At 47.8% G+C, this 24,448-nt stretch overlaps 1 protein-coding gene across 1 annotated transcript; it reads left to right on the top strand.

Annotated features, from left to right (window-relative positions):
• The first annotated feature begins 2,738 nt into the window (after positions 1 to 2,738).
• LOC120850498 lies at positions 2,739 to 3,980 on the top strand. The gene has a single exon (XM_040222995.1). The coding sequence runs from the start codon at positions 2,739 to 2,741 to the stop codon at positions 3,978 to 3,980; it is 1,242 nt and encodes a 413-aa protein (XP_040078929.1).
• The last annotated feature ends 20,468 nt before the right edge of the window (positions 3,981 to 24,448 follow it).

Genomic DNA, 24,448 nt, shown 5'->3' with positions numbered 1-24,448 from the left:
AAGACAGAATCGACCGCTGTTAAAGCTTTTTCTCCGAACGTCTCCTTGTGCATGAGCACAAAACCGCCTTCTTTGTCAGCAGGCATAAGTGTCAGTGAGTGTTCTTTGAGGTATGCTTCTACTCTCTTGATAGGCAGAGGTGTAGCTGAAGGCTTGTAACGAACGAGCATGTCCACTCCCTCGGAGGTGCATCGATCTCGGTCTCTGGAGCTCGTCGCGACACTTGCCTAATGATGGAGAGTAGCTCCGGTGCCGTCTTCTTGGGTTCCACTGCAAACTTGGGGCCCAAGCTTAGAACGTGCCTCACAGAACTTGGTATATCAATGTCCCCTAACGTGTGTACTGGGTTACTTGAAGCCGTTTCTTTCTTGGGTCGGGTGGTCTGGAGATGCCTTAACATGAGTGTCCAAAGATGCTCAGTCGTACATTCCGTTAAAGAGGCGTAAGTTTGCCATATTCTTCTGCTGGAAGAAAGAGTGGTATCCTCATGCAGTAGTGAGAACAGGCTATTTCGATAGTGCCGTGCCTGCCTATGCCACTCGGCCTGGAGTATTTTACAAATTCTCTTCCCGTGCCCTACGGATGGTAGGAAGCCTCCGAAGAGGGCCATGACCTCAGGGGGCAACATCTTTACTCGTATGCAGTACCCAAAGGATCTTGCTTGGCAGACACATATGGCGATTAAGGTGACAAGGCCGTTACAGTCCAAGGAATGATGGCTAAAAGGGCCCGATGTACTAGAAATGAAGCTTGTTAAAACAGAAGTTCGGGCGACTTGGTAGTTCATGACGCACGAGGACACAGCGCACCCGTAACAAACACTAGGACAACGTTCACAGTCACACCAAAAGAAAGGGACACTTACACAGCGCTGACTTCAACTCTTTTGTATATTCCCGCCTTTTCTCTTCTTTCACGTCTAATGCACAACCTAGGCCTCATCTTTTTCTTTCTTTGCTAAAGGTTAACTGCAAAAATTTTAAGCCAGAAATTGAAAATTAAAAATTAAATGGAAAAATTAAATGAAAAATTAAAATTGAAATTACTGTAGATCAATGATGCAAAGCTTCTTCGATCAAAAGAGCGACCTAGATCTAAGAGCATTCTCCATCGATATTAAGGATCTCTACTATTCCTTGCCCCAACCCCATCTCCTAAGGTGTATCGAGCACTGCATAGACACATATGGCATTACCGCCTTTCAGAATGCGGCAGGCCTATCCCAAAGCAAATTCTTAAACTTACTTGACATCTATCTAAAATCTACCTTCGCCACCTGGGATGGACATACGTATCTACAGAAGAGAGGGGTGTGTATTGGTTCGTGCATTGCACCTATCCTCAGTGACCTGTATCTTGCACACCTTGACAGGAATTTAAACCAAACTCTCGACGGGTCAAAAGTTAAAAAAGTATTCAGATATGTCGACGATTATTTAATTGTCCTCGCCACCGATGACCAAAATCTGACAGCCTTGGTACCAGACATTCTCAACAGTTTCAAAAGGTGCATGAACCCATTGGAGATTACCCACGAACTTCCAAGTGAAAGAAGTTTGAGATTCTTAGATCTTCGTCTTTGTACGTCACCGTACCATACGTGCTGGACTTACGAGCCAAGGGGAAAGAAGCCACTTCTGCCATTCAACTCAGCGCATTCAAAACTCGTAAAGAGAGGCATATCGCGGTTGTGCCTTAAGAACTCTCTTACGAAGTCATGCTTCCATTCCATCCAAAGGAGCTTTGATGGGCAAGTGTCGAGATTAAAACGCGCTGGATATCCACCATCCTTGTTAACATCAGTGGCGGAAGGACTTTTCAGAGAATTTAAGCATGATGAGCGATTTAAGAAAAGTCATGGGGACAGGGCAAAAAGACCAGTGATTGTGCCATATCTCCATCATTTTTCTGATGGCCTCAAGAAAATGGTAAACAAAGTAGGCACGGACGTTATTTTCTCCGCTCCGAACAAGCTCTACAGCCTGTGCAAGAGGGTAAACACTCCTTCAAGAACACCGACGTCCTGCACAACGAATCACAGAAATAAGTTCGTTCGATGCACTGAAAATGTGGTCTACTCCTTCCCCCTGTCCTGTGGAAGAACATATATCGGACAGACGGGTAGGTGTTTAAACCACCGCCTTAGAGAACACAACCTGTCCACCATCAACAAGAATTCTGGACATGTTGGCATACACATTCGGGACTGTGGGTGCACAGCGGAACTTGACAAGTGTGTGGTGTTGGCAAGGAGTCGAGACCAGCTCACAAGGGAAATAATAGAAGCGGAGAACATTGCCAGGCAAAACGGCAGGTGTATTAGTAATCCATCTATAGCGCTGTCACAAAAAGAGCTGGATTACTTAGCTTTGCATCATTGATCTACAGTAATTTCAATTTTAATTTTTCATTTAATTTTTCCATTTAATTTTTAATTTTCAATTTCTGGCTTAAAACTTTTACAGTTAACCTTTAGCAAAGAAAGAAAAAGATGAGCCTAGGTTATGCATTAGACGTGAAAGAAGAGAAAAGGCGGGAAAAAAAAATTGTAAATATAACGTAGAGTTGGATGCCTGGTCTTAGTTGATAGCCGAAGTGAGCGAAGGACGTTCCAGACCGCTTGTCCTAAATTTTTTTTTCCTAAACTGCTGAACCAACTGCCTATTTTTGAGAGTTTGAGGCCAAAAAGAGCATTCCGGACTCAGGCCCAGAGACCAAGGGCTCTGAAGAAGACCGCAATGGACGAGAACACACAAAATGGTCAGACACCTCTGATTCCCACCGAAGAACCTATGGACCATTTATACTCGGTGGACCCATGCAGTCAAGCAACCAAGCCGCCAGGTACATTCAACAATGAAGACTCACAGTCTGCTAACATCACTCCTGCGCAGCGTGAGCCACAAGTCAACATGGATCACATGCAAGCTTCTTCGAACGCCGACGACGATGGCTTCACTGTCTACACGTCACGGAAGCGGAAGTGTCAGCACGAAAACAACGGGGAGGTGAATCAACTTCAAGAGACAGGTTTGACTGTCATTTTTATACCCGCAAATCCTGCTGTCTGTCTTACCAAACTAAGTAGCCTAAAACTTTCGGAAGCGCTGGAGACAATATGTCAGGAATGTATCCTAATGATCCGCCCCAACAAGCGACTAAATGTGATAGCGGTTGATACTCGTAACGCCTACGCAACGAAACTCCTTCTCAAGGTTACCACACTATGCCAAGTTGACGTGAGGGCTTATGAACCGTGTCCACGCTCAGCAGCAGTAGGTATCATAAAGGGCGTAGATCAAGAGATCAACGACATGCAACTACAAGATGAGCTGAGTGCCGAACCAGTGCCCATTCTGCATGCCCGAAGACTTGGAAAATCATCCGTTGTGAAGGTACAGTTTGCAACCACACAACTGCCGGATTACGCTCTTCTTTCTCGTGTCCGCTATCGAGTCTTTCCCTTCGAAGAACGCCCTTTACAGTGTACAAACTGTGGCCGCTACGGCCACAAGACTGTTGCATGCTTCCGCGAAACAATTTGCAGTCGATGTGGAGGAAAACACGATCGAAATGCCTGCGAATCTGTAGAGCCAAAATGCATTAACTGTGGAAGCTGTCATGAGGCGCTAGCTCAAGGGTGCCCGAAACGGATCGAACAAAAAAGGCTAGCAGAAGTTCGAAGACAAGGCCACACAACAGTATCGAATAACTCACAGGCTCACGTTCAACACGAGACAACCCACCAGAACCAACAGTCCCAACCACGCGATCTGAATGACTTTCCTTCCCTCCCATCAACCAGCAAAGAAGACGTCCAAGTCAACCAGAGTTTGAGCCAGAATGCTGTGAAGCGCACTTACAGTGACTCCTTGAAATCGGTAGAACCTCAGTCGGCACCTGTATTGAAGAACGACACCATACACTCTTATCTCACCACTACCACCTATAAAAGGAACCTCCTCCGAAACTCCACATAGAGAGCACTTGAATGCACGTGAGAAAACCGCGAAACCAGTAAGCTGTACTTCTGAGCCAAATATCGCGAATGACGGTGAGTCCATATTCAGCTCTGCCCTCAGAATCATAATTGATATCATAAGTCGTTTCTTAAATACTCAGCAATCAGAATGGGCTAAAATGATCCAGAAAGGACTTGATTTAATCAGTCCTCTCCTTTTTTCCTGGATAAAGTAGAATGTTTTCAAGATAGTTTGAGTGCAACAACGGTATTTCAATGGAATGCAAATGGACTCAGATCAAAACTTTCTGATTTTAAACAACTTGTTTTCAAATACCGTTTTCCTGTACTAGCTATAACGGAACCTAAGATTAGCGATTATTCAAATTTTAAAATTTCGGGATACACGTTTATCACTTCAAAGAGAACATGCGGAAACAGCCGCGCCATACTGGGAATAAGAAAAGATCTTACTTATGCTGAAGTTGAAGTAGCCCCCCATGACACAAATGAATACGTTTGTGCCATTGTTAACGACAAAAACAAAAAAAAATATAACTGTCATCTCCGCTTACACTGAGACTCGGGCAGCTTTTGATTCAAAACGCGTCGAGAATCTTCTTCGGAGTACCCCCTCTCCGCATTTTTTATGCGGTGACTTTAATGCCCATCATGAGTTCTGGGGTAGCGTCCGGAACGACCAAAGAGGGTGCCAGATCAGTGAACTCGCAGAAAGTTTGAACTTAGTCCTGTTGAATGACGGGAGTCCAACCTTTTATAGAGGAGAAACTGTCAGTAGCGTTCTAGATCTGACATTTGTGTCAGCTAGCTATGTCAAACATGTTGCCTGGTCAACTGATCTTGAGACCAGGGGAAGTGACCACATGCCGGTCCTGACGTTTGTCCGTGGCTTTGACAAAAGCAGAAAACCACATTCTGTATCTGTTACTGATTGGGACAAGTACTCTACGCTCGCCAGTGATTTAATTACAGCAACAACAACCAATGATCAGCTATTGCCTTCCCTAACAAACTGCATATTGCAGGCGACTCGGAAAATAACCCTGCCTTTCAATCGAACAGAGGTAGACATAGAGTACGAAAGGTTACGGGCAATCCGCAGACAAGCAGAAAGAAAAGCTAGACGCACAAAAGATCCTGAGGACTACCGCAATGTCCGGAGAGCACAAAAAAAGGTACGCAAACATCTTGACGCTCTTAGCCGACGTCGATGGAGAGAGCTCTGCTCATCCTTAGATGCAAAGAAACATCTGTCTCAACTGTGGAGAGTGATCCGCGGAATCAGAGCGCCTGCTCAACAACAATACCCATTTAGGGCCCTCGCATTGAGTGAGAGATCTACAGATATTGAAATTGCTGAGGCATTTTGTCGCCTTGTTACTCGAAGCTCAAGCTATATCCAATGTCCAAAACGCCATGTTGTTCATTCACCGTCATCAAACGAAATCTTTCTCGATTGTCCCTTTACTCTTGCAGAGCTGAGTCATGCACTACAGGACTCAAAAAAGAAATCGTCACCTGGTCCTGACGCAATAACCTACTCGGCACTCTCACGGCTGGATGAGCACTCAAAACGCAGACTACTCGAATACTATAACCAATCATTTTCTACAGGCGTGCTTCCACGAGATTGGAAGCGAGGCAAGATCATCCCCGTTCTGAAACCTGGACGTTCACCTCTTGACCTGGGATCATTTCGACCAATCGTGCTAACCAGTTGCGTGTGCAAAATAATGGAGCGAATGATCCTCTCAAGAATGACATGGTACATCGAAAAATCCAAGTTGTATCCTGAAGAAATGTCTGGATTTCGTATTGGACGTTCTGCCACAGACAGCGTAGTCGGTCTGGTTAGTTCGGTCGAGCAAGGCATTGCCGATAGAAGCAAAACTCTAGCTATCTTCATAGATATCCAAAAGGCCTTCGATTCCATCACGCACGAAGCAGTTTTGTCTGCAATGGCTGAGCATGGTTTTGGGGGGAATGTTTTTAACTGGGTGAAAGCCTACCTTAAAGAGCGAACTATCTTTATGCAGACAGTTGACGGAGACACGGAAGACCACACAGTGGAGCGAGGTGTACCACAAGGAGGAGTACTAAGTCCTACGCTCTTCAATATTTCGCTTGTATCCTTACGCCGGAAGCTCCCTAGGCATATTCAGCTTTCGATTTACGCCGATGATATCTGTATGTGGTCGACACACGCTAATCGTTTCGTCAGCCAGCGGAGACTTCAGCACGCTCTTGCTGAAATCAGCCTATATTTACGAGAACGGGGAATGTGCCTATCTCCCGAAAAAACTGTGGCCATGGCGTTCACACGAATGTCGATGAAACGTTTTCCTTTAGTCCTTGCTGGAAATCTCATCCCATACCTACCAACACATAGGTTTCTCAGTTTTTTAATCGATAAAAACCTGACCTGGACACCACATATAAAATACCTTAAATCGAAGCTTGGTTCCGCGTCCAATATCCTTCGCTGCCTTACAGGAAGGACTTGGGGCAAGTCTTGCACATCTATGCTGAAATTACAGGACTCTTTAATTAATTCTCTCATCAGGTACAGCCTACCAGTTTTGCAGAACATTTCTGCCACGAACTTTAGGAGTCTGCAGGCAGAGGCAAATAAGTCTTTAAGAATTTGTCTTGGCGTCCCTGGTGGAACTTCAAATGTTGGCACAATTGCAGAAGCTGGAGCACTTCCTTTGACAACAATGCGCATGCAAGAAACGTTAAGAATACACCTAAGGCACAAATCTCGACACAAGCGGCATTATCTCATAAATTTGAATCGTGAAAGACCAAGCTCTGGGTTCGGTAAAGCCGTGGATGAACTGCAAAAGAATATTCCTCCTTCAGCCAAGTATTATGAAACCCCATCCTGCCCTCCCTGGACACTGCATGTCCCAGAAGTTTTTATGAATGTGCCAGGTCTCATCCAAAAAGCAGCACAGTCACAAGTAATTCAACTTCAATTGACGCTCAGTCATATTCACTATGCATACTTTGACCGTGTGCATATATACACAGATGGCTCTACACGTACTACTACATCAGCCTCTGCAATAGTTATACCAACTCTCAATACAACCCGTAGCTTCAAGCTGTCACACAATGTCCCTTCAACAACTGCGGAGCTACACGGAATTAAGATGGCACTCCAATTCATCCACTCTCAAACAGTTTCACAAAAGTGGGCAATTTTGACAGACTCACGGGCTGCGCTGCAGTCATTAAAGCATTCCCTCACCTCTTCATCCAACCCACACTTGTGTTTTGAGCTTTTGTTTAGCTACGCAGAGCTCAAAAGAAGCGGGCATGATGTGGTATTCCAGTGGATTCCGGGGCACACCGGAATAGCTGGAAATCAGGCTGCAGATGCTGCTGCCTCTAATGGTCACCTATTACAAACCACGGACACCGTACCTTTTACGAAAACAGACGCTCGATCGTTAATTATGTCACTTGGTAGAGAGGAATTTAGAAAACTTTGGAAGTCACCAGACTATCATTACAAGCCACTTTTCAGAATCGATCCTTCTCTAAAAGGAATATCTCCAAAACATTTACCAAGGAAGCTCGAGACCCTTTACCACCGCATACGTCTTAATGTCGCATATACAAATCTCCAAAGATTTAGGTATGGCCACGCGGCTAGCCCGAATTGTCAACAGTGTGGTATACCCGAAGATCTCAATCACATTTTTACAAGTTGCTCTAAATTCGATGACGCGAGGTGGACACTACAGGCCACCTTACAACAACTTTATGGCGAAGCTTACAGTTTTAAAAACATGCTAGAAACTTGGAAGCCGCAAGATAAGCAACGAGGACCATTAGACGCGTTTACAAACTTTCTCGAAGAAACTGGGCTGATAGACCAACTTTAACTTTACCTGGAATCGTTTAACTATATACGTACAGTCTACGTGAGGCGACGTGAACTGAAAGTGAACACTAACTCATTTATATCTCGTGTGTGTTTATGGACAATAGTGAGCAATGACTCAGTGTTTCTGCGGTACAACGACGTTTCGTTTCTTCATCTGTGACGGTGTGAGTTGGTGTCTTCAGCATTACAACCCTATGACTGATATGTGAAAATCTGAACCTGTATCCCTGCCTTCCCTGCATTTCTGCATTCTTCTGCAACCTTTCTTCCCGCCTCCCTTCCCATGCAGAGTAGCCTGCCAGACTACGTGTTTGGCTAAACTCTCTGTTGTTCTTCCCAATAATAAAAAAAAAAAAAAAGTTGAAGTCAGCGCTGTGTAAGTGTCCCTTTCTTTTGGTGTGACTGTGAACGTTGTCCTAGTGTTTGTTACGGGTGCGCTGTGTCCTCGTGGGGCATTTGCCGCTACCTTCTTGACTTGTAACCGACTATAGTCACTTTACAGATTTTTCCAAGGAAACTGTTGAGTCGCCATATCATCGGCTGTTTTTTTTATATGGACTTAGTTACTATTCTAGTAACTCCTAAGTACACTGTGAGCAAGTCCCGTGTATTTGGCGAATATTTGGGGTGAAAAACACGCCATTTACACAAATTACCATAAATTTACACGATGAGTAACGGATAATTCGTTCAGAAATCATGCGAGGTTGTAAAAAACGTGTTTTGGTTCGGTCATACACGCATAACCGTGTAGCCGACCTCGAAAACACGCATCGCCCCCGGCGGCGACCGCGGCATTGCCTGCTATCGAAGCACCGGAATGCTTGGGGACACACTTAGAAAGGACCGTCGAGACAAATGCCGCGGAAAGAAACATGTCTCGGAGACAGATATGCACCAAAAGCAATTGCGCCATGTCGCAGGACGTTGGCGAAACCCACGCTTACCGGGCTCGCCGCCATCTTCTGGTCGATGGCAATGCGGCTTGCTTCATGTCGCCCATGTTTGTATTTAGTTTAGGGGTCCCACTGATCTCTATGGCAATTGCTGGATCGCGCTTCCCCGCTTGTTCGCTGCAGCGCAAGTGAAGCCACCGGACTTCACTCGCTTGGGATACGATTTGCCGTTTTTGCTAGCCTTTCCTGCGGTTTTCCAGCGTGCTGTAGACACGTTTTCTGCTCGTTCGTCGTCATTCGCCGAAGAAGTTTTTTGAAGACTCTGTGTATTGTTGAGACTTGCCGTTGTAAACACGTTGAAAATTTTACGAAAGTGCAGTGTCGCAGGAAAAAGGCACAACGCGTCGAAAGGAAGGGCTGGCGGCGTGTTCAAAGCTTCCTTGGCACGCCGAAGTGCCGTGTCTCTGTGCCTTTGCACGCTTGGATACCGACCAAGAACCGACGCCGTGTGTATGTGTTTAGCGAGTGCAATGTGCGTGAAGCTGTTCGTGCCTCTGGATCAGCGTCTTTTCCCCTCGCGGTTTAGGAACGAGCTTAATCCAGCGTCCACTAGCGACGGAAGATGGCGGGAAGGTACGTCTTTTTTTCGTCCTTAGAAGATTTACACTCATCAGTGCTGGCTTATTATCAACCTACTTAATTGCACTTGACGTTTGAGCGCGGCTCGCCTAATTGTAATTGGGCAACAGATTGCACACGACCATATCGGCCGCGCTTCAAAGATTTTCATTCTCGCCGTCTTGTACTTTTGCTTTCGAAAACCCCCCTGGCTCCACAACGTTGCCCTATTCGTGCTCCCACGGAATCTATTAGAGTAGACTTGGGACATAGCCATGATTAATATAGTACATAAGAACACGTACAGATCTCCCCCTTTTATTGATAGCAACTCACCGGAACAGCTGGACGATCCAGAACTCCGTGACCGATATATATAAATCATCTAAAGGCATCTACGCGCGACACAAGTTCAGAACTTTGGCGCGGCGTCAATTCTTGACCGGTATCCAAGCGTGCGAAGGCACAAAGATGCATCACTCGGCGTGCCAAGGAAGCTTTGATCACGCCGCGACACCGGCGACACGTTTTCGACGAGTTGTACCTTTTGATACGGCTTCACGCACATTGCACTCGCTAAACACATTCACACGGCGTCGGTTCTTGGTCGGTATCCAAGCGCGCGAAGGCACAGCGACACGGCACTTCGGCGTGCCAAGGAAGCTTTGAACACGCCGCCAGCCCTTCCTTTCGACGCGTTGTGCCTTTTTCCTGCGACACTGCACTTTCGTAAAATTTTCCATGTGTTCACAACGGCAAGTCTCAACAATACACAGTCTCAAAAAACTTCCTCGGCGAATGACGACGAACGAGTAGAAAACGTGTCTACAGCACGCTGAAAAACCGCAGCAAAAGGCTAGCAAAACGGGAAATCGTATCCCAGCGGGGTTGCGTCCGGTGGCTTCACTTGCGGGAGCGGCAAGCGCGATCCAGCAATTGTCATTGAGATCAGTGAGGGGTCCTGATAACAGTTTCTTAGACACCACAAATAAAGTTATGGGTCAAATTATTCGTTCCAAACAGTTAAAATGGATATAAAAAGCGTGTCCTCGATGTGAACACGTGACATTGCAGTTGGTTTCGTTTTTGCTTCAACCTTCAACTGCAAGCGATCTGGCGATCTGGCCACGGCGCAAGCGCAACGCCGATGTACGCTGGAAGCAAGCGCCGGTTGGCTTTCGTTGTTTTTGTTTGACCGGACAAAATCTGGCAAGTACGCATGGCGTCGGTACTGTTTTGGTTTGACGGGACGCGAGAAGCTTCGCATAGAGCTTCCGAGTTTGCGAGCACATAGTGAAGACGTGACCGGAGAAGTGCCCCTGTGATGTTCCTGGAAGACGGAAAGTAGCATTCGTAATCGTCGTGTGTGCTTTGAAAGCGAAGGGAGTCACAGAGTCCACGAGTTCGCAACCACAAGCCAAGGTTCACGACAGCGCGGCGTTGACTTCGGCGATCTCGTTCTGTTTGGTGCAACCCGGCGATGCGAAAAAGAGCTGAAACATTCGCCGTATGTGGTGCGGTGCTTTGTATTCCGGGTCTGTTTGAACCACGCTTTTAACACGGAGCGCAAATTGTTTGTTGCGTGGTGGAGGTTCAACGGGTACAGTCCCGCCGTCGTCAGCTGATCCGGTCCAGCTGGTCCGGGAGGACGCAGCGAGCGTTTTTAAAAGTAAATCTTCCTTCGTTCCGTTTCAAACTGTGGAAGTATCCCGACACATACCGTGAGTAAGAAGCAGCGGGCGTTTTCAACAAAATTACGTTGTTTTAATTGAATAATGGACTCCGGATTGTTGTCTTAAATCTGCCGTTTTTTATGCTTCGTGTTGGAGTGCGTTTGCATAGCGACGCACACCGCTCGAGTATGATTCGGTCCTGCAACGAGTTTGTTGCGGCAATCATGCGGCGTGAATAAATAAGGGCAAGGTTTCCTACCTGCCCACAGATGCATGCACTGAGACCATTTTTTATGTTGTGAACGTAGTGCTCTTTCTTTATTTTGGAAGACGCGTTGGTGCATTTATTATGGTACAATCACTTCAGAGTTGAGAAATTAGAGAGCGAGCAAGCTTTCTCAACTTTGTCTCTTTCTCTCTGGCACTTCCCTGTTTCAGTTTCAGTAGGCATATCTACTAGCAGGTACAAACTGCTCTAAAGCAGGTAAAAAACGGGAAGCTTAGGACGGTGCGGACTCCGTGTTTCGCGCTTTTCGCAAGGTGACAGGGTAAATGCTTTTGTGAGATATGCGGAATATGCAAGCGATTTTGTTACGCCCGTCGTTTGCGTTTCTCCAGCAAAACGAATAAGATGATCTACTTCAAAGGCGCAATCACAAGCCAAGATTTAAGATAGCAGTCGTTTGCTTCGGTGATCCGTGTAGCTGTATTTTACCCTGCTCTCTGCAACACCGTGTCATGACGAAGAGCTGGAATGGTCACGGTTTGTGCTGGCCTCCCGGTTGACAGAAACCCGCGTCGCCCGCATCGGAACCGAGTGCGCTTGGGCTGTTGATGCTCCAGCCTTTCATCCGGGGCTTGTCGCCAGCTCATGCTGCTGCTCAACGGTGAGGAAGCGGCGAGAGTAACCTCGGAAGTGAATGTAAATCCTCGTTCATTCAGTTATCCGGTGTCAAAGTGTGGAAGATGTCCAACGTGTACTGAGGGCGGGAACTACGAGCGTTTTGCCTTGCTTTTATAACCGAAACCAGAACAACGAGATACCTGCCTTGCGTACTCTAAAATGACGGAAGCAATAAGTTTCAACAGGTCGAGTACGTCACCGGGGATGTAGGCGAGACGGTGCACACTGTTTAAACGCTTGCAGTATCCACGAGTGGTACCAGGAAAGCGACGTCAACAGAGAAGGAGCTCGCGATTCAGCATAATACACTGCTACGGGCCCGTGTATCTTCAAAGTTCGGGGTGGTGGCAGTATAAAAAAAAGACTCATCAGCGCCCCACACCAGTGTTCACGAATAACACCGGTCACAAACTCCCAAGCCCCACCGCTCTTCTCGACACCGACACGACATACGACAACAAACTGCATCAAGACGCCCCAAAAGTGAAGGCGTCTGCTCCCGTACTGCAACTGCTGCAACTAGCGGAAGTGAAGTGTTGGGCGGATGTCCGGATGTCCTTCACAAAAATATATAAAAAATGCTTTGCGCAAGGATCATTTGCATTTATTATTTTATACGTAATGACAAAATCCCAATAATTTGTTTTTCTATCTGATTCATGCTAGTCGGACTGCTCATAACACTGGTCAAGCAAGAAAATAACAAAAATTTGAACTTTTTCATGACCGGTTTAAGATTTATTGTTAACATATCATTATTTGCTGCAACGGACTAGCATTATAGATTTTGCCTCCATACTTTTTGAATGCAAACAGTTCTAACACACGGCTGTCCATTGCGCCGTGTTTTGTGTATTCTTCTATAAATCTGTAATGGTCAGCGACCAAAGAGCTCACCCGCACATGTCAAGCTTATATGCGCCGCGGGGAGAAATGGATATCGAGTAGGAAGTGTCGGGCGTTGTGTCGGTTGTTGTGTTTGTGTATATGTCGGTGCCGTGTAGCTGTGGGCTGTGTTGCCTGCGTTGTATGTAGGGTTGCTGTGTGGCCGTGGTCGTTCCCAGTGTTAACAGACTCGTCTTTTTTCAAAAAACAGGCTGCTAGAAATCTCGATAGGTGGCGCAAGTTACCGCCCGATTCTAAATAGTTTGCTCAAGTTATTTATCCATGTGAGTTCGGCATTCGTTTTTTTTTTTTTTTTTTTTTGTTTTGTCTAGCGGCTCGTTGAAGCTATTGACGCCGCCGACCGCCGACAACACACGTACGTACCTTTGCAAGTATCTACGTCCGCCGCTTGGAGACTTTACTGTGTATAAAAGACATCGAACGAGAACTAACGCGCCCTGTGTGCTTTCGATTCGGCTGAAAGGCGCGCGGCTCGCTGGGCTCGTCTCTCGCCTGTTCTCGGCCGCTGGCCGCCATGCTTCATAAGGAACACGCTCGAAACGGTTTTGCGGAAGGCAGACACGGTGTAGCGTGTTAAGTTTACACAGCAACTCATGTGTAGACGAAAAACACAGATGGCCTCGTGTAAAACGAACACGTTTCGACGTGTCCGCTATGAGACAACGGTTTACACGTCTGGGCGTGTTATTTTTGCTAACAGTGTATTTATGTTGTATGCATGTTTGGACAGCCGAAACTTAGTCTGCCTCTAGCACAACTTGTGCCTCACCTGTAGATGAAACATTCAGCCAGTTCCCTACAGCCTTAAAGGCCCTTAGGCCTGAAGGCCTAAGGGCCTCTAACCCGCACCACGCAGTAATAACGAACTTTACTAGATCATACCCGGGGGAAAGCGGGCCCGACGGGCCTGTGCTGAATGCATGTTTCAAAGTGACGGCGAAAAATTCCGCTAGCAAAGCGTAGATTTAGAATACAATATAAACAATATAATGATACGCGAGCGCGCGCCGACACAATGCTCACTCAGATCGAAACGGGCAGGGGTTGGAATGGAACCCAGGGCTCTACCTAAAGCCCCTCTATCCTGAGAAAAGTGGTGCCATTCATTGTTGTGAAAATGCTCGAGACACGTGCCGCGCGCCACTTCAGCGAGGAACATGGAGTATGAAATCTAGCTCAGTGCTGCGCTGTGCGGCACTGTAGTGCGGCTACACTGTTAGCAAAAATAACACGCCCAGACGTGTAAACCGTTGTCCCATAGCGGACACGTCGAAACGTGTTCGTTTTACACGAGGCCATCTGTGTTTTTCGTCTACACATGAGGTGCCGAGTAAACTTAACACGCTACACCGTGTCTGCCTTCCGCAAAACCGTTTCGAGCGTGTTCCTTATGAAGCATGGCGGCCAGCGGCCGAGAACAGGCGAGAGACGAGCCCAGCGAGCCGCGCGCCTTTCAGCCGAATCGAAAGCACACAGGGCGCGTTAGTTCTCGTTCGATGTCTTTTATACACAGTAAAGTCTCCAAGCGGCGGACGTAGCTACTTGCAAAGGTACGTACGTGTGTTGTCGGCGGTCGGCGGCGTCAATAGCTTCAACGAGCCGCTAGACAAAAAAAAAAAAAAAAGAAAAAAACGAATGCCGAACTCACATGGATAAATAACTTGAGCAAACTATTTAGAATCGGGCGGTAACTTGCGCCACCTATCGAGATTTCTAGCAGCCTGTTAAAAAAAAAAAGACGAGTCTGTTAACACTGTGAACGACCACGGCCACACAGCAACCCTACATACAACGCAGGCAACACAGCTACACGTCACCGACATAGACACAAACACAACAACCGACACAACGCCCGACACTTCCTACTCGATATCCATTTCTCCCCGCGGCGCATATAAGCTTGACATGTGCGGGTGAGCTCCTTGGTCACTGACCATTACATATTTATAGAAGAATACACAAAACACGGCGCAATGGACAGCCGTGTGTTAGAACTGTTTACATTTAAAAGTATGGAGGCAAAATCTATAATGTTAGTCCGTTGCAATAAATAATGATATGTTAACAATAAATCTTAAACCGGTCATGAAAAAGTTCAAATTTTTGTTATTTTCTTGCTTGACCAGTGTTATAAGCAGTCCGACTAGCTTGAATCAGAGAGGAAAACAAATAATTGGGATTTTGTCATTACGTATAGAAATATAAATGAAAATGATCCTTGCCCAAAGCATTTTTTATATATTTTTGTGAAGGACATCCGGACATCCGCCCAACACTTCACTTCCGCTAGTTGCAGCAGTTGCAGTACGGGAGCAGACGCCTTCACTTTTGGGGCGTTTTGATGCAGTTTGTTGTCGTATGTCGTGTCGGTGTCGAGAAGAGCGGTGGGGCTTGGGAGTTTGTGACCGGTGTTATTCGTGAACACTGGTGTGGGGCGCTGATCCGTCTTTTTTTTATACTGCCACCACCCCGAACTTTGAAGATACACGGGCCCGTAGCAGTGCATTATGCTGAATCGCGAGCTCCTTCTCTGTTGACGTCGCTTTCCTGGTACCACTCGTGGATACTGCAAGCGTTTAAACAGTGTGCACCATCTCGCCTACATCCCCGGTGACGTACTCGACCTGTTGAAACTTATTGCTTCCGTCATTTTAGAGTACGCAAGGCAGTTATCTCGTTGGTCTGGTTTCGGTTATAAAAGCAAGGCAAAATGCTCGTAGTTCCCGCCCTCAGTACACGTTGGACATCTTCCACACTTTGACACCGGATAACTGAATGAACGAGGATTTACATTCACTTCCGAGGTTACTCTCGCCGCTTCCTCACCGTTGAGCAGCAGGATGAGCTGGCGACAAGCCCCGGATGAAAGGCTGGAGCATCAACAGCCCAAGCGCACTCGGTTCCGATGCGGGCGACGCGGGTTTCTGTCAACCGGGAGGCCAGCACAAACCGTGACCATTCCAGCTCTTCGTCATGACACGGTGTTGCAGAGAGCAGGGTAAAATACAGCTACACGGATCACCGAAGCAAACGACTGCTATCTTAAATCTTGGCTTGTGATTGCGCCTTTGTAGTAGATCATCTTATTCGTTTTGCTGGAGAGACGCAAACGACGGGCATAACAAAATCGCTTGCACATTCCGCATATCTCACAAAAGCATTTACCCTGTCACCTTGCGAAAAGCGCGAAACACGGAGTCCGCACCGTCCTAAGCTTCCCGTTTTTTACTTGCTTTAGAGCAGTTTCTACCTGCTAGTAGATATGCTATACTGAAACTGAAACAGGGCAGTGCCAGAAAGAAAGAGACAAAGTTGAGAAAGCTTGCTCGCTCTCTAATTTCTCAACTCTCAAGTGATTGTACCATAATAAATGCACCAACGCGTCTTCCAAAATAAAGAAAGAGCACCACGTTCACAACATAAAAAAATGGTCTCAGTACATGCATCTGTGGGCAGGTAGGAAACCTTGCCCTTATTTATTCACGCCGCATGATTGCCGCAACAAACTCGTTGTAGGACCGAATCATACTCGAGCGGTTGGCGTCGCTATGCAAACGTAGTCCAACACGAAGCATAAAAAACGGCCGATTTAAGACGACAATCCGGAGTCCATTATTCAATTAAAACAACGTAATTTTGTTGAAAACGCCCGCTGCTTCTTACTCACGGTATGTGTCGGGATACTTCCACAGTTTGAAACGGAACGAGGGAAGATTTACTTTTAAAAACGCTCGCTGCGTCCTCCCGGACCAGCTGGACCGGATCAGCTGACGACGACGGGACTGTACCCGTTGAACCTCCACCACGCAACAAACAATTAGCGTTCCGTGTTAAAAGCGTGGTTCAAACAGACCCGGAATACAAAGCACCGCACCACACACGACGAATGTTTCAGCTCTTTTTCGCATCGCCGGGTTGCACCAAACAGAACGAGATCGCCGAAGTCAACGCCGCGCTGTCGTGAACCTTGGCTTGTGGTTGCGAACTCGTGGACCCTGTGACTCCCTCCGCTTTCAAAGCACACACGACAATTACGAATGCTACTTTCCGTCTTCCAGGAACATCACAGGGGCACTTCTCCGGTCACTTCCTCACTATGTGCTCGCAAACTCCGAAGCTCTATGCGAAGCTTCTCGCGTCCCGTCAAACCAAAACAGTAGCGGCGCCATGCGTACTTGCCAGATTTTCTCCGGTCAAACAAAAACAACGAAAGCCAACCGGCGCTTGCTTCCAGCGTACATCGGCGTTGCGCTTGCGCCGTGGCCAGATCGCCAGATCGCTTGCAGTTGAAGGTTGAAGCAAAAACGAAACCAACTGCAATGTCACGTGTTCACGTCGAGGACACGCTTTTTATATCCATTTTAACTGTTTGGAACGAATAATTAGACCCATAACTTTATTTGTGGTGTTAAGAAACTGTTATCAGGACCCCTAAACTAAATACAAACATGGGCGACATGAAGCAAGCCGCATTGCCATCGACCAGAAGATGGCGGCGAGCCCGGTAAGCGTGGGTTTCGCCAACGTCCTGCGACATGGCGCAATTGCTTTTGGTGCATATCTGTCTCCGAGACATGTTTCTTTCCGCGGCATTTGTCTCGACGGTCCTTTCTAAGTGTGTCCTCAAGCATTCCGGTGCTTCGATAGCCGGCAATGCCGCGGTCGTCGCCGGGGGCGATGCGTGTTTTCGAGGTCGGCTACACGGTTATGCGTGTATGACCGAACCAAAACACGTTTTTTACAACCTCGCATGATTTCTGAACGAATTATCCGTTACTCATCGTGTAAATTTATGGCAATTTGTGTAAAAGGCGTGTTTTTCACGCCAAATATTCGCTAAATACACGGGACTTGCTAACAGTGTATGATCTTCCCAACGAGGTAGAGGGGCTTAGAGCGATAAACCGGGGTTCCGGTCTGCACTCGAAAGTGACCCCCATAAGGTGGCTGCCATTGTACGCAAATTTGACCACACGTCACATGACAAAACCAAATACGTGACGTCACAGGAAAGATGGCAGCGCCCATGCAGCGGCTGGCCCCAGCGGGGCCGGAGCTTGTCGGATGCTTTGTTGGTTGTCGTTCGTCTCGGCGAGTTGATTTCAGACGCGGAAGCCGTCATATGAGGCTGGTCGAAAGCGAGTTCAGAGTTCAGCGTGGTGTTTGACGTAGGTATAACGTGAAAATACGGAGAAACGGTGTGCATTTCGCTGGTGACCGACCGGGATATTGCCACGGAAGAGACAATCTGACCTACGTTGCTCGGACCTCGGATTGATTCGGATACCGCTAGGATAAAATTTAAGGCGACGTTTCTGTGCTCTCGTTGACCATCGGAATCTTCGAGGTTTGCAGTGAAGCGTGTGCAATATATTTGGATACACAGTTTAGCGACGGAAATTGCGTGAGTCGTGCTTGGCGGTGTGCAATCGTGGTGCAGCTTCGATCTAATGACCGAGGGCTCACTTCGGTTGTGCGGCGCACCGGAAGGCTGCCTTGAAGCTGGTAGTTGCCGTGCCGTGCTGAATGATGCTGTGCTGCTTACAAATTGTTCCGGCGTAGAAGTGCACTTTCACGGAGCACAGGTGTGCGGCGCACCGAAGAGCTGCCTTCAAGCTGGTAGTTCCTGTGCCATGCTTTAGGTGATGCTGTGCTGCTTCCGAAATTGTTCCGGCGTAGACGTGCACTTTCACGGAGCACAGGTGTTGCAGTTGGCATTGATCCCGCTAGTCTGTCGCACGTTCCGTCAACACAAACGTTTCATCCACACTCGTTACGCGAATTGCAAGCTGTCCGGACATTTCACCGAGCGTGTTACGTACCCAGCTCACGCCGCTTTGTGGCAACAGTCTGCAGTGGCTCATTACCAGAAAAGTGGTCCCACATCCATTTCAGTTAAGTTCGTCCACGGCAGTCGCCAAACCCCGAAGGAGAGGATTTATTCGGACAGAATGCCACTAAAGCAATGCAGCTTCTTCAGTGCTCAGGATAGATTCTCTTCTGCTAGTTTTGTTATACTGTGACAGATCCTTGTTCCAGTCCAACCTTCTATCAATATTCACTATTCTGGGACACTGCAGGTCATGCTCAGCTGTAATCGTATGTTCAGGTGGAGGTGCTGGGCACTTTACCCGTAGCCCTTCACTCTGTGTGAACCCAGCGGCTCTTCAGCCGAGTTACCCAATAATGGGACACGGCTGGCGGACTATGCTGCGTCTTATACCCCTGTCGAGCCGTAGGCAAAGTCCTGACCCGAGCCTGGCAGAACAACCGCAAGACGACCGAATACCACAAGGAGTAACCTCGGAAATACACCACGAAGCACCTGAAATCCGAGCCAGTTGCTGCTACCAGGAAAAACCACCGGAATTCGGTCTCCTGTCAGAAAATCCGAAGCTGACTAAGCCAACAATGACAAACCTGTAGGAGCAAACCGTGTCCCCTCCCACCATTGTTTGCATGCCCGTCGCAAATCACACTCCGACGCTTTTTCACGCAAGCTGTATGAAGACGTCAAGGACTGGATTGAACAATATGACAGTGTCGCCCGCCACATTGGGTGGACAGACAACCAGCTCCTGCAGAACCTATACTTCTCGTGGAAGCAACTGCCGGCGCTGGTCTGAGAACCATGGATCCTCCTTAACGTCATGGGAAGTTTGCAAGATCAAGCTGAAGCGCGCATCCGTCAGCCAACATCAACGAAAGAGAGCCGCATTCTTGATTCTGCCCAGGACACTGCCCCAATGAGAGCGCCACCGCACTCGTGGAGGATGTTTTGCGCTTGATCGAGCGCCCACGCCCACGCCCATGCCCACGCCGACCTTGATGCTACAGAAGACAAGAACCTAAGAATCCCATGCGCCTCGCGTGAGGGACAACACCTTCGGCAGCCTTGTCCGCAACCCCCCAACAACAGTCGAAGTGTTCATATCACTGAGGCTTCCAACATGGAATGTGCACTGCATGCCCGAGCCTGCCACTATGAACAACTTCCCGGCGTCTCGACACTCGAGTTGTCCAGCTACTACTTCGACGCCAGCCTCCCAGGCATCCACGACATCACCCACGACGTTGTCTGGGAGGAGATCAGGAAGCTACTTCCTGCCATCAGTTGCCCGGCTTTTATTTTGATTGCCGAGATTGTTTCGGAACAAGTTTGACAGGTATTTCAACCGAGACTTCTGCGAGCGAAGCGGCATCTGACAAACCAAGGGCAACTTACGCCACAATGGCACGACGACCGCCACCCGCTGCCCCTTAGTATTCAATGCCAATTCAATGAGACACTCTAACGCCGAAGCATTCCCGACATCGTGTGTAGGACTGTGCTCAACACAGTACACCGAGGAAAACGTAGGTGATGCGAATGTGCGACCGAAAACCACTTTGCTACCACTGCATGAAGCCGACCATGTCTACCAAAGCAGCCGGTACGAATGAATTGGTCGGCGAGGGTTCGTGCCAAACGACCCTCGATTACGTCTCGAGGAGCGACCACGGGAGATTGAGGATTACCTTCGGCGACCTTTGTCCCTGATGCCGAAGGTGCTGAATCGAAGATTCTGAATCCCTGATTACCCCAAAGCTCCTCATGTCCATCACCTCAACAAGAGGTAAGCACGACAAAGCAGGTGAGCGGCGATGCAGTGACAGTGGATTTGGTGTCGGTTGTCGTCCAAGGACAATACCTAAAAATTTGCTGACACCAATTTTCTGTGTCCACTCCACGAAGCACACAATTTCCAACTTTGAGGGAGAATGCCCCTGAGTGACTTGAAGGAATAGAATGGTTGGTTGCTCTCAAAAGTGAACTGCAAGCATCACCAGACTTGGATAGCAAACAAAAATTGTTGCCAGCTTTCAAGTCAACGGTACAGCAAAAGGCACAGCCACGTAAGCAATACATGCCCGAGCTTGCTACATTGATGCCGAAAACTACCAGGAAAATTTTCGGATTAGAAGCCAGCCCTGCAGCTTCAGTGCACATGACGTATGATTACAAGACAGCATCAGTCGGTCAAAGTTGCACTCGACCAAACTGAACACCGACGTGCCAGGAGCGTCATCCGACAACAAGGTCCACAGGTACTACGACTGAACGCCTGACACGAGACTGTCGCAGAAAGAACTCGTTATGGAACCATTTACTAAGAATCAATAATTATGTAATCAAGTGGAAATAAACATATTTGATACACTAACCAGATAAACATATTTCCGCTTGCCTTCATGCCTTGAGAGTCTACACACCAAGAATTGTGTCCATTGCACGCTCTGGACCTTACGAGGACACTCGCTTCTCTGACCCTTCAATATTAATTAAGGGGCCATACCAGACTGGCAGACTTCTTGCAAGGGGCTGCACTCGTTCAACCTTTCCTGAACATGTGGTGCATCCGAAAACCAACTCCAGTGATGTGAAAATGTTATTTATTAATTTATTCCTTCCAGGGGCCTTCGTAGGCATTGCAGAGAGGATACTTAAACCTACACACATGATAATAGCATTAAAGCACACTGCTGTAACTTGTTAATTGGAAAAACAAACACACCTCTGAGCATATAGTTTAATAGTATGTGTTGATGCATTGTTATATAGCATGACACTTCCTATATGTATGACACAATAGACCCTTTGCAGAACCTTATCAAGCAACACAACCGTCACCATTCTTTTTCGGCGCAAAGCACAGGAATGGGTCCCAGTTCACGTCGAACGCCAATGCAGCATTCGAGTCCAATAGGTGCTGAGCCGAATTCACAGGGATGGCGGACATAACGTTCTTGTCGAACAAATACCCAAAGTATGAAAGCCTGGGGTGATTACAGTAGTAGCTACTGTAATTTGTTTCATCAGAATTTGGCAGACGGCAAAGGCTATGGTCTCGGTGAGTCAATACACATATTGGAGAGAGGCACATGACAGCATATCACCAGAGTGCTCGTCTGCACAGATTTGTCACACACCTTCGCTCCGTCTCTCTGATTGGCTCGAGGGGGCTGTGCCGGTTGGCCTTTTCCAAGTTTCGGTGATGCGAAGTATAGACAGCCCACACTTTTAAAAAGAGTCTATTGAAGAGACCGAAAGGAATGGTAGTCAACATTTTTCAACAAGACTGCTCTCCAGGCAAGGGATGAACACAAATATGAATCATCTTATCCAGGTAATTAGAACAATTAAATAATTGACCGACTAATACAATGCACTCTTGATGGAAAAGAGTATAGCTGCAATAAATCCTACAAAACAGAAAAAATGCGCAGTTAATCTATGCATGCACCAAAACAGTTGTTCTTATAGCAAGTCGAATAGCTTTGAAGCAGGTGCCTGCAACGATTTATTCTTCCCCATACTCAATAAAACGCCAACCTCGTAGCTGAAAATAACGGTGCACTTCGCACTCACACACACACAAAAAAAAAGGAAGAAAAGCGATCGAATGTAGAATCGTGGATTAGCACAAAAGGTTAAAATCGCAGGAGCTTCCTCGCTAAAAGTTGCTATGGTTGTTCGGTGACGGAGGGCTGAAACAACTTCCCTTAGGCCCTAACGGGACGTATATATTTCGCGTAGATTCTCAGATATTTCAACGTTCAAACAAAGCTAAGAGAATTCGGAAATTTCATGTTAAAAGCACTTAAAGTTCTATCGATCCTCGGACACATCCCGGAATCCAAGCACCGGTACGGCGATGCAGAGCTGGAGTGCTATGTTGCGCTTTTTGGACTCCCAGGAGAGTAGGGAGAGGGAAGCGACGTCAACGACACAGCAAACGCACATTGGGTGTTGATTTCGTTTTCTTCTGTCAACATCCAATCTGCATTTGCTGTGTCGTTGACGTCACTTCCCTCTTCCAAGTCTCCTGGGAGTGCAAAATGCGCAACATAGCACCCCTGATGCTGTCTCACAGGCGTTAATATCCAGATGATAAACAGCGATCTTGCGCAAAAACGGGAAAAAGTCTCATTCCTTCATATTTTCACATTATACCTGCGTCAGCGAGCACGAAGAAGCCCGAAGTCGTCGGAAAGCAGCTGCACATCACGGCTACCGCGCACAGAACAAACTCGCATCCGCCAGCTCTGGGCGCTGCCATCTTACCTGTGACGTCACGGCTCTTGGGAGCTCACGTGACGAGTGGTCACATTTGCGTAAAATATGGCGGCAACCGGGGGGTGCCACTTCCGAACTTCCGGTTTATCACTCTAAGCCCCTCTACCTCGTTTGATCTTCCCAAGGGCTGCACGTTGCACGTGCCTCGTGCATAGGGGCACCTTGCGCTACTTCTGAAACATGAAGGGGCTTTACACGATCCTGGGTTGACGCCACGCGCCCAGCACGTCCTCATTAGTTGTGCATGAAAAAAGACGAAAACGTCTCGTGCCAGCCTCGCGCTTTTGCCATCAAAGCACCGGCTGTTCCAACTTGCGCGCCTATTGCTGTTGGCGAACGTCCCTGTACGCACCTCGAAGCGGCTCCGTGTACTCGAAAATGGAGAGCGTTCGCCCTACTTCTGAAGACGCTAACAAGTACGAGGTTACTAGCGGGAGTTCAATATTCTCCGGGAGATCCTCCACCGGAACACCAGCCAGCGACGGTACCCATTCCGTAAAAGCCGGAGCCGAACCCACTTCGCAGAGTCATCATCAAACAGCGAAAGAAGGGGATTTCTCCCGGACTCGCAGTGCACCTCGAATTAGCACCTCGCCAGCTAAAAGGTGGAATCGGGCAGTTCCCGATACCGCCCGTGCTCCGAGTCCAGTCAGTTTCCGACAAAACTTCACCTCCACTGAAGAGGAGTTCAACGGCGAAGAGGTGGAAGAGAACACCAGATGCCTTAAGAAGTGGTTCTTCTGCATCGCAAGTGCGGGAACCATGTTGATTCCCATCGGCCTAGTGCTCCTTGGATACTTGTCACATTTAAACAAGATTTCATCCAACAGCAACAGCACCACTGTGGACTTGATGACGCGTTCCACCGCAAGTCTCTGGACAACTGTAAATCCCTTGGGAGCCGTCGAGTTGAATTGCTCTGGTGCAGTGAACCTGGAGGACAACATCAACGGTCTGTGCCGTAATAGCAGCAATTTTTTCATGCGACATACAAAAAACCTCCGTTTTTTTTGTCTGTTTAACAACTCAAGATTCCGCAAACGGGAAGACTTCCATTACCTCCCGGAGCATCTACCATTCGACCTTTGCCCATATGTCATCTATTGGTCAATGAGCATCGATGATGGCCAAGTAAGAAGTAGAGTTCCAGCATTTGACAACTTGTACGGCATCTCGGAGCTGAAGAATACTTCCGACCGCCTCAGTGGGAACCAAACCAAGGTTCTGGTAGCCCTCGGCGGGTACCCCGAGGACAGTCCTCACTTCTCAAGGCTGGGCAGAGACCCTGTGGCCATGGACACCCTAGTCGTCGACATCGTGACTATGATGGTCGACCTTCGGCTGGACGGGATCGCCATCCACTGGGTTGTGCCCACAGGCGCCTGCCAGCCTTTCCATGTTCACAGCACACTGTCAGCTCTTTTCGCTAACGTGAGGAAGCTTCTGAATCTGAACAA

This window comes from Ixodes scapularis, unplaced genomic scaffold (genome assembly GCF_016920785.2).
Source record: "Ixodes scapularis isolate PalLabHiFi unplaced genomic scaffold, ASM1692078v2 PGA_scaffold11__112_contigs__length_91849675, whole genome shotgun sequence".
NCBI lineage: Eukaryota > Metazoa > Arthropoda > Arachnida > Ixodida > Ixodidae > Ixodes > Ixodes scapularis.
The sequence above is the reverse complement of the archived record's forward strand: the minus strand, read 5'-3'. Positions and strand labels throughout refer to the sequence as shown.